This window comes from Miscanthus floridulus, chromosome 6 (genome assembly GCF_019320115.1).
Source record: "Miscanthus floridulus cultivar M001 chromosome 6, ASM1932011v1, whole genome shotgun sequence".
NCBI lineage: Eukaryota > Viridiplantae > Streptophyta > Magnoliopsida > Poales > Poaceae > Miscanthus > Miscanthus floridulus.
Genome location: NC_089585.1, coordinates 14,282,235 through 14,293,834, shown reverse-complemented (window position 1 = coordinate 14,293,834; position 11,600 = coordinate 14,282,235). Strand labels below are relative to the sequence as shown.

The following is an 11,600-nucleotide window of genomic DNA, read 5'->3' as shown; positions in this document are numbered from 1 at the left end:
TGAGTGTGATCCGTTCCAATCCCGTGAAAACCTTTCCATTTCTCCACTCAGAACAACAATTGATACTCCCTCCGTCCCAATTTATAAGTCATTCTATTTTTTTTAAGAGTTAAAGCATCTCAAAGCATTCCAATTTAGCGTTGTGGCTTCCCTAAATGGTTGCCACGTATTTATTCTCATAAATTTGAATCACAACTTACCTCTCATACTGTTGTTCTTTGTGAGATTGTGGACGATGCAGATGGCCCCCCTACCAAAATTACGTGTGTTTGCTGAAAGGGACAATTTGAATATTATACTCGTTGCTGACTTGATTAAATGAACTTTAAGTATATAAACTTGAGCTCCTGGTGCTTTACATGTTGCCAATTTGCCCCAAAGACAAAATAGTCAGCAAGTAGACATGACATACATCAACGTGTAAATCTAATTTCTAATTTCCATTACTGGTTAACAATTTTCTCTTTGATTATTAATTTGATGTGCATATGTTACCTATTTCATAATTATGCTGAAATTGTGCTTTCTGGCAAAAAAAAAAAAAAAACAAGTTGGTAGATACACAAGTAATTTCTTCCCTGTTATATCTTTAACTGATCATCTTCTTTGCTGCAAGGTCAGGGTGATCACAGGTTAAAAATCATGCTGAGTCCTTTTCCCTCCTCAATACCGTTGATACTATATTTCCGGTAGATAGAAAATTGTAAATACTTTTATGCGCAGATGACAGCATGTTAAGGTTTGACCAACAAAATCTCAGATTTATTATCTGTGTCTCACACACAATCAGTCTGCATCCATATAAACAACGACAGAAACTGTAGACTATTGTTGCCATCTGAATGCGCACATACACACTTCTCTTATTTGTATTCTTTGGATAGTTATTGTGATAACAAGCATACTAATCAAAATTTTCTTGATAACATGATACCCGGTGGTGGCATTAGTGATCAGAGATAGCCTTTTTGTTTCATTGTACATCAGGTATAAATACATGTGTACATTTTGGGCCATAGACCGAAACAACACGGGAATGATCACACTGAGGCTGAGCCATCCAAACGTCGCAGCAACACCGGATATGTTAAAATTATTAAATCTTTGCTTAGATATTAGCATGTAGCTAAGTTAGTATGACAAACAGAGATGTGGAACATAAGAAAATTTTCTTCTGATGTTCTGATGACTATCTACAAGTGATGACTATCAAAGAAAATGGGAATTTGGTAGTAGTGAAATTCCCAGATAGAGTGCATTATATTTCTTCTCTATTGCTCCTGTTTTCTAACATTTTTCTTGAAAAAGTTGCATGTTCTATGTATTCCTGGCTTCCTGCAATATGTTTGAGATTGAGGAACCATAATTCAGGGCTGAGCCATGCAGCAGGGTCCTGTGGCTAGTAGAGTCATGTTTTAACTAGCTAGGATGTAAGTGTGCGTTTGAGTGTGGAAAAAAAATAAATAGGTAACCTCAACTGTACTAATGTTTTGACACTCATTTGCATTTCAAGAAACTATTATCTGAATCAACCGACAGGAATCTTTGCAGAAGAACACGTTTAATTTCAATGTGATAAGCGCAAGTATTCTAAAGCACTTGAATTACAATAAACTTTTGCTGCAACTCATGGTATCTATCATTTCAGCAGGTCTAAATCACATCTATGATCCTTGATATCTATTTAAAATGTTCTGCAAAAAAATAATTGTGACTATACGGTTACTCATTTTTTAATATACAAACTGATATTATTATACATAGCAGCCTCTACTTAGTTATACTCCAAACTATATGTTCGTAAATAAATAGATTGTTATTAATAAAGTGACGCCAGACATGCGCTACGAGAAATGAACGGGCCAGATCTAGTATGGCGCGGCAAGGCCGCGCCTGTGTTTCTAGTGTAGTATACTTAGAACTGAGAGTCTGAGACTAATTAGCTCCTCAAGAAACGAGAAATTACATTCCTTTCATACCGAGTGAGCATGTGCTGCCCTAAGCTGAAAGAAACAACATAGACGTTATCCATCAGTTCGTCACGGTCAACAGTCAACAGTAGAATTAGCACTAATACTAAGCTGGAGTCCCAGCTCACAAGTGCAGCTTGAATCTACCAATATCTCAAAATAACTGAAGTAGTACTACTACTCTGCTGCTGCTACTGCTACTGATACGTTCATTGATTCTAAATTCATTCAAAGATGAAGAACTACCACTACCAGTAAGCTAATTCAGTCCACCAATTGCTAGAGTAATCCCATCATTTTGCAAATTGCACTAAGAAATCATGGGCGATAGCGTACCTCCCTTCAAACCCCGTCGGGTCCTCGTCTACAACGTAATCCGCGACAAGTGTTGTCCGAGACTGGGCTGCGGCCGGTGCCTCGTCGTCGTCGGCCTTCCGATGCGGCGTCGAAACCTAGAATACGCCAATGCCACCGTCCGAGCCGTACGCGAGCGAGGCAACGCCGCCGGCGGCGGCTTACGAGCTGCGGAGGAGACCCTGCCGAAGCCGGACCGGAGCCGCTGGTGCGACCGCGTCCACGCCAGGAGCCGCCGCTTCTGTGGCTGCACCGTGTCGACCTCGCCGCCGCCACACACGCGTTTTCTCTTGGCGCCAGGCGAGGGGAGGAGGGCCGCGACGGAGCCCGCGGACGCGCAGCTGCGGCCGCTCCCCTCCTTCCGGTGGCGAGCACCGGGCTCCGGGCGCCCGTCGACGTCCATGTAGTCCTCCGTGGCGGCGGCGTCCCTGTCGACGTCCATGTCGTCCTCCGTGGCGGCGGCCCGGGCGGCGTCCAGGCTGAGAACCCTGACGAATATGTCGTCCTCGACGGCCTTCGTGAGGCGGTCCACCTCGGCGCTGCAGACAAAGAGCGCCGCAAGGAAGCGGCGGGCGGAGCTGGCGACGGCCGCGGCGTCGAGCACCTCCTGCCCCCGCAGCGCCTCGGATCGGGACACCTGCAGCGAGGCCGAGAACGACTCGTCCCGCACGGCCGCCCCCGCGCCGCCCTCGGCGGCGTCGACCACCGCGCGCACCAGCTGGCGCAGGAGGCCCCGGCTCTGGTCCATCCGTGAGTGCTTCGACTTAATGTAGCCGATGAACTCGGCCAGCACCGATAAGAGGACCTCCATCGTCAAATCGAGCTGAAGCGGCACTGTAACGGCAGCTGTTCTTCAGTGCTCAATGAGGAGTCCCAATGAGGCGGCGGCGGCAGTTTCCGTGGTGGTGGGAAGGAAATGGGGTGGAGATGGACTGCGCAGACCGGAGGAGAAGCGTCCGCTGGAAGCCTGGAATTTTCACATTCGGCAACATCCAAATATATTTTCCCCAAACTACCCCTGGCTATTCTTTTTCCCTTCTATAAACTCAAATCAAATCTAAACAAACGCGTGTTCAATTGCGTTAAGTTTGGATTTTGGGCTACGGTAGCACTTTCGTTTTTATTTGGCAATTAATGTTCAATCATTGACTAATTAGGCTCAAAACGTTCGTCTCGTAATTTCCAACCAAACTGTGCAATTAGTTTTTTTTTTCATCTACATTTAATGCTCCATACACATATCGTAAGATTCGATGTGATGGATACTGTAGCACTTTTTTTAGAAATTTGGGGTTCAACTAAACACGCGCCAAGATCCAATGTCCTTGGATACGCACAGGACAGTAATACAAATACGGATGGTTTCGATCACGAATAAAATTAAATTATTATATATTAAAAATGGGGCGAATAATGTCAGTCACAATATTTTTGAGATATTAGGTAAAAGTAATATCAATTTTTTTGTGCTGTACAAAATGGATTGCTCCATCTTTTACATTTCATCTAAAAGTTATTGATCCGTAATAACATCTTTATGTTCCAATGTATAGTGTTCCTAAACACTATTCCTAAACATTTCATCTAAGCTGGATGTCTCGTTCGCTTCGCTGAAAAAACAAGCCAAAACACTATTATGGCTGATTTGTCGTGAGAGAAAAACACGGTTCCGGCTAAAAAAAAACAAACCAAAAAGTACGGATAAGCGAACAGAGCCAGGGCTTACAAAGGATTAAGACATTCTACGAGGGGGGCACAGGAGCAACCAGGGTGCAGCAAGCAACGTCAATATTTGAGAATTCAGACTAGGTAGTTGTTCTTTTTATATAATCATGTTAGTATTTATATAATATATATAATATTTAAATTTAAATATTAGTCGGATATTTTTTTCATAATGGTTGCATATATACCCAACTAAAATGTCAGATATCAAATTTGAAACTAACAATGGTTAAATCGTATTTGTATTTGGTATGCAAAATAAGTATCTTTATTCGTATTTAATATCAAATAAGATTATGAATATTTAAAAATACACTAAATAACTACTACTGAACTCTTTTCGATCGGACAATCAGTCAAAACTCAAAAAGCATCATTGTCAAAAAAAGATCCATGTAGTATGTGATCATATTTACTTCTACTATTGTGTATTCTGTTTTTGAGAAACTTTTACCTCCACTAGTAGTAGTGGTAGAGTGGCGTGGAGCAAGCGAGCGTTGTGCGCTAGTGGAGTGGACTAGGACTCGTGCTCGTGCCTCGTGGGGGGAGCTCAAGCGAGGACGCGAGGTATGCGATCACGCGAACGCGGGTGCGGCAGTGCAGGCGTTCTGCCGAGACCACCCGAACTCCCGAAAAACGAACACAAGCACGCGGTGGTGCGTCTCATTCCCACGATAATACGGCCTCCTTGATTCTTGAACATCACTTATGTGAACCTACAATTTTTTGCTTGATTTTTACAATGGGATTGCAAAACTCAGGTAAACCTTAATTCTTGAACATCACGTAGGTGAACCTACCTTCTATTCTTGATTTTTACACTCAGATTGCAAAGCTCAGATAAAATTAGAGATGCAAACGGGATAGCCTACTAACACATATATATATATATATATATATATATATATATATATATATATATATATATATATATATATATATAGCCCTTTTACAATGGTTGGAAATGCTTTCTAACACTTCCTAATGTCTACCCAAAAGAACTGTTTTTTGTTGATTTTTATTCATCAAGGGCAATATGGTCATTACGAATCCCCTTCCCCCTAGACCGCACGCACCTCGCTCTCTCACTCACCCTAGGCCGCCACCACCATTGAATTGATTGCAAGATGAAATTTGGCACTGAACTTGCTATTTCGGCTAGTATGTTTTGAATAGGTTATCAACCTGAAGTAATTACAGTAGTCAGGAAAATGAGTATTTCATCCTTGTGGCTTTGCTTTCTTAAATGAATCTACTCCTATGTTCGTCCTGTTCCTGTGCAACCAATGGAGATTAAGCTAGCAGCAACCATATATTTCTCGAGGCTCCCTATTGATTAAGCTTCACATGCCTTTCGTCTGTACATAGTGGAAATCGAAGCCGTATCTAATGGGTGCCGGCGGACGGCCACATCCCGCGTAGATCCCCTGCAACGGAGCGTCCTCGGCGCGTACAAGTTGACGATTTCCACAGTGTGGCGACATGGCGACGCGCTGGGGCGTGATGCTGCTGCGTGCTAGCGTTTTCAGCCCGAGCGAGGACGAGAAGCACCAACGCTACACCATCGACATTCGGCAGAACTCATGTCTGGCCTCCGGCGGCAGCACCCATTCATCGACTCAAAACATTATTTTTATAATTATAGATTTACCGTTTTATCCTTGATTAAAATAAATAACTACAAAAAAGAAATTATCACTCTTTTATTTGAAGTCCTAATCCTCTCAACTTTGGAGACGTTGGGAGGCGTTATGGCGCATATGGGCCCACCGACCATAGACACATCCAACGCCTCCCGACGCCTCCCTCATTGACGCCTCTCAATGCCTTCCCTCATATGGGCCCATCAATCATTGATACAGCTAACGTTTCCTGACGCCTCTCCAATCATAGTAAAAAAGTTCATATATATAAACTTAAATTTTTGGTTGCTCGTGGCAATTCATAAAATAAATCTATATACAAGTTCATGGAGTAGCCCACTTATATTCCCTAGATAAAATGATGAACAATGTATAGAACAACACATGACATAGAAGTCAGAATTTCCGGTTCAAGGTGTCTGTGTCATGGTTTGCAGCCTTGCACAAGCTTAAGGCTAAGGCTACTATGGATCTGTGATATGCCATGGCCTATTTTTTTTTTCTTGGGTAAAGTCACTTGTAACGTTGTAAGACCGAAGGGTAGTGTGATATGACATCGCCTAGTTTTTTTTGCCCTCGCCTAGATAAGACTGAAGGCCGGTGTGATATGTCATGGCTCATGGGAAAAGAGTACGAATAACTAGAAGTTATCTCCAAAGATCCCGCGCACAAGTTACAAATATGCATATTAGTTCAGATTAAACAAAGTAATAGAAATGTCAATGCTAACCTCTCAATCATCACCAAAAGGGTACATAGTTTCATTTACACAAGCACAACTCAGCTCCCGTTTTTCGTTTAGAAACATCACATAAGTGTCAACTTCATAGATTGAAAACTACCAGGTTTAAACCACTAAAAACAAGAAAGATTAAATAAATTCAAGAATGGATCTCAAAGAAGCACATGAACAACAAGGATGGTCAGCGGAAATGAGTGATCCCTTAGGAAAGACAAACATCACCTTATAAACTTACACATGCAAACATGCCCTTTCATGTCCGTAGGCGTGATCCAACAATCATTAAATATAATAATATTGTTCAAGGAGACTAACTATAGTGTATATTTGAACAAAAAAACTAAAGTGTATATAGGAATCACCGAAATGTTAATGTTTACTTTATTTTTATTAGCAAATGTGTCCGTGCGTTGCAACGGGTATGGGTTAGGATTCATCTTGGAACTGGATTTCCTATTGTCTCCTTGACGTACATTAGCTACTCTAACTTACATGAGCACGAGAGATTTAAAGATTTATTATCCAACGGTTACATTATTGTTCATATTCATTTTAGGATTGTATACTTCGCACTGCATCATGGCTAGTTAGCCGTGCTTCTCTGACTTTTATAGACATGTGAGAGAGTGACGTACCAATATAAAATGATATATGCTTTTTAAATAAATATAAATATATAAATATAGATTTATTTATTTTTGGATAGATCGAAACATGGTCAAGTGATTTAAATGGATTGTAGTCAGATGGACATGCCATAAATCTAATTTAACCACTACTACATCTTGTATACGTTTCCGCTAGATTAACCATGTATTAGGTATGATGTCAAGTGTTGTAAAACCTTGTAAATTGTAATCTCTCGATGTATGACTGTAATATCAACTGATATATGATAATGTGATGGAGTGATCTCTTGGGACTATCACATTATAACTCGAATCCGTGGATTTTCCCTTCGTGGAAAATCGGGGTCATTTCAGCTGGTATCAGAGCCATACTTGATCTTAGAACGAGACATTTAGGACCAAACACTAGTATAATAGCTAACCATCCTGTCTGTTGTAGAGTTATAGTTGCTAACACTTGTTTCCCCTTCTATGCCTTGAATTCTGAAGCTAACTGATCTTCCCTTTTCTGAAAAGTTGACCTTAGGTAACATACCACTTTTTCCGCCCACATTAGAACGATAGATGTGTGAGACTTGAAGGCTTAGGAGTCGCCTCAAGTCAACACTATGCATATAGGAGTTGTAATGCTGCCTGATTGCCTGGATCTTATGTTGTTGAGTTTCTTGTGCTTCTTGAGAATTTTATTATCTGAGTGTAAGTTATAGAAGCTATTTTATTTACGTGTGACTCCAGGACACTGGCTAACCTAGCAGGCTATGAACCCATACCGCCATATGACTAGACAAATGACCTTGACTACCAATTGGGGCTATGAAATCGATGCATCATATCTTCACCAGTCCATTTCAAAATTGTTTTTGGGTTTTAACTCAAATGCATTTTTTTCAAAACGTCCCTCCCCGTTTTTGGTTGAAAAGTCCCCTCTTGAACAAGAGAAATTTCATTTCAAAGTAAAATAATTCAAAAAAAACTCTTTAAAAGATCTTCCCTTTTACAAAGGAAATAAACTCCTTTTCAACCTGTTTTGAATTCAAATGCTATCTACAAAATGATTTGAAAACCAGCTTCCTTTCAAAATGGACTGCAACTCATTTACCAAACAAAACACTTGTAAAAGGTTTGTTTGCAACTTTTTCCAAGAAAACTTAGCAAAACCAAATAGAGCTTTCCAACACCAAGTTTCAAAACTGTTTCTTTGAAAAAGGAGGGTTTCAAAAATGATTGCAGAAGCCATACCTTTCAAAATAAGAAATGATTTTAAAACCATTTGAGAACCAACTTTGTTCGATTTTAACAAAAAGGTAATAATGTTTTGTTTTGAAAGCTAAACCAAGATTCAAACCTCTTGATTTGAAATCACCTTAAAAGAAACTTTGTTTTGTGTTTGAAAACGAAGACGTTCAAAAGATTTTGATTTCAAACCTTGCATTTATTTTAACCCTTTCCAAGATCCCTCCTGGACTTCAAAGTTTATAAAATCACTCTCCAATTTTCAAATAAGATTTCAAAACTACCCAGCTAGTACCTGTTGCCCAACAACCTGAAGTTAACCAAGCCCGAACAAACCCCTAGAGATCCTTGGACACCCCGTACAAATTTGGATTGAGATATCGAAGAAAATAGAAGGACGACAATTCCTTTGTAAGGTTCTATGGAACAACTACCCCGATCAAGAAGCAACACGATAGAAGTTTGGACTTCGAAGGCAGCACCCCGCCTCTTCACCGACCGAGCAACACCTTAATCTCGGGGACGAGATTCTTGTAAGGGAGGTGGACTATAACAAACCGGATTTTTGGAGAAGCCAAAAATACGAACTTTTTAAAACTTTTCATGCAAATGTGTGAAGCATATAGATACTAGGTCAAACAAAGAATAATTTATAAATAAATTGTTGCATACATATAGTATTGCTTGTAGGAGTTTGTTGGGGTTCCTTAGTTGGTTTAGGGTTTTGTGTTGGAGAGCACAAGTCCGTAGCCAATCCTTTTGACTCCTTCTAGAATCTCTCATGAATCCCTTGACCTAATTTCTATAATCAACCAACTATCTTTATCAACTCAATGCCTGTGAGTTGCCAACCCTTGACATGGACCCCACTACCCCTAGTTGACCTCTAGTGGACCCCACTAGGAGGTGTACATGCTGGCGACACATGTATACAATATAGGAGCCTTGGTTTATTTAGAAAATAGGAAATAGAAATAGAAAAAGAAAGGAAATGGAAGAGGAAAATGGAAAAGCCATCTGGCCCAGCTTGTGGCCTGTCCATCTTCTTGGCCCACCAGCGCACAGCAGGCCTAGCTCGCTTCCCCGTCCTCCTTGGCCCAGCTCGCCAACAGCAATAGCAGCCCAACAACCCCGATCCGGCTCGCGCCCTCCTCTGCTGGCCCACGCGCAGCCGCAAGCAGGCCTAGCCCGACCACGCGCGGCCCACGCAGCCAGCCTGCACGCCACCACGCCGTCGTCTTTCCCTGTTTCGCTGACGGATGGACCCCCAATGTCATCCCCCTCCTTCGGTCCCCCCTCTCCTCTGTTTTGCGCCCGAAAGCAGAGCACCGGCACATGGGAAGGATCCCAGGCCACAGCGCCACTCCCCACTGTCCGTGCCGAGCCACCAACCCCACACACCCCTGGATGGCCGCCACGATAGCGATCCGAGCCCTGACAAGATTGAACGCATGCCTCTCACTTAGCTGGCCGGATAACTCGTTCCGACCGTGAAGCCGAGTAATTCAACTCAGGCCGGGACCCGTTTTGTTGTGCGCTCCTTCCGGGGAACGATCAGACTGAGCCCAAGGGCAGGCTTGGCCTGAGCATCCTGGCATCTGGTGTTCCAGATTGTGCGGCGCAGTACGGACCCGCGAAATGTGTACCTAAGTTGTACCAAAGGTGACCTAAGACTATCGTGGCTGATAGATCTGGGTTTGTGTTAGGAATAAATTCCCAGCTGGTTGAAATCGATTCGAATCGCCGTCTCTCCCAGATAGTGAGAAACTTGGCTAGTCCCAACATCGTAGTAACTATATTATGAAACGTGATGGTTCAAATGAATATGGAATTACAATACCTGCTATGGTTACTATTGTATGATTCTAAATAATATACCACCTGTTTGGCATAGGATAGTTGCTAACCTAGAAATGGATAGTTATAATTAACTTGATAAAAGAATTACAACTGTACAACGGTTAATTGCCTTTTTCACAAAATGTTGTCAAGTTACGTCCACTTATACAGCCTTGCATAATCCTTAGAGTCGTTTTATTTCTGGTTCATGACGGGTAAGTCTAGCTGAGTACCTTCTCGTACTCAGGGTTTATTTTCCCATTGTTGCAGATGGCACTGTGTATCATGGTTATTGCAAGAGTTGCTTCTATCCCGCTGTGGATGAGGAGTAAGCCTTAGGCAGGCTTCCCTAGTAATTCCTATCTTTGCTTTTGTGGACCGTGATCTGGTTTGGCACTGTATCAAACTACGTTGGAAACTTATCTTCAAACTTATTTGCTTCCGCTTTAATTATCAAACTCGGTTTGTAATAACTTTCTATTTGTACTCTGATGATGAAAAGTATCTGTGAACTTTATGTAATATGTGGCATGTATGTTGAATCCTGTACGATCTTGGTTGTTGTAAATCGTTTATCGAGACCCGTCGTGGTACTCGACGGACTACCGGGTTTATATGGATTCAAGTATGACAGTGCAACTGCTTGCGGATTGCCATTGTACTTGTATTCTTATAAATTGGTCGGTTCTGCGACACATCCCGCTACTCATACTAAGGCATTGCCTAAGTATGTTGCTCCTAACTTGAGAGGACCCAAAATTATTTGGGTACCATCAAAAAGTGGATGAATGTGTGTAGGTACCATGGCATTGGAGGCTTGATTCAATTGTTTTCATATTGATCATCATATGTTGAATCAAGCATTGAAGCTTAGTGCTTATCCAACTCAATGCTAAGTGAAAATTGAGTGAAGTCCAAGTGCTACAACATACAAGTGTCATATTCAAGTTGTGGTGATTTATTGGATTATTTGATGGTTTGTAAATATTTGAGTTGAAGCTTGCTAAATGGATGATCATGAGTTAACCAAGGTATATCTCTTGTTGATCATTTCATTTGGGTGCATATGAGTTGATTGAATTGGATAAATATGTAAAGTTGCTTGCTATAAGATTTTGAATGGATACATGATTAGTAATCAAGTTTGGATTGATTTGTGTTGGATTAATTCATGAGATGACTTTTAGTAAGTGGCTTGAATGGATATATGTCTTATGAAAGTATTCAAATAACTTAGTTTCAAGTTTGATTCATATTTGATGAAGTATAGCTCAAGTGTTGAAATCTGTCCTAAAATTAAAAATCTAAGCTAGATGTGATCTTGACCATGTTTGAGTAATCAAAATCTATTGGATTGGCATGAAAATTAGTGTACATGCTCTAGACTTATGGTATAATATTCTTTATACATTTCATAAAATTTGGATAAGAAATGCTTCGGTTTTAGAGTGGTTCTTGTCAGCTA

At 41.3% G+C, this 11,600-nt stretch overlaps 1 protein-coding gene across 1 annotated transcript; it reads right to left on the bottom strand.

Moving 5' to 3' along the window:
- Positions 1-2,217: 2,217 nt before the first annotated feature.
- On the bottom strand, positions 2,218-3,135 carry LOC136457695 (uncharacterized). The gene has a single exon (XM_066457716.1). It carries the CDS (start codon positions 3,133-3,135, stop codon positions 2,335-2,337), a length of 801 nt encoding a protein of 266 aa, XP_066313813.1. The 3' UTR covers positions 2,218-2,334.
- Positions 3,136-11,600: the final 8,465 nt, after the last annotated feature.

What these genes read in the sequence shown, in the direction of transcription:
- LOC136457695 (XM_066457716.1), bottom strand. Translation starts at nt 3,135, where the DNA reads ATGGAGGTCCTCTTATCGGTGCTGGCCGAGTTCATCGGCTACATTAAG.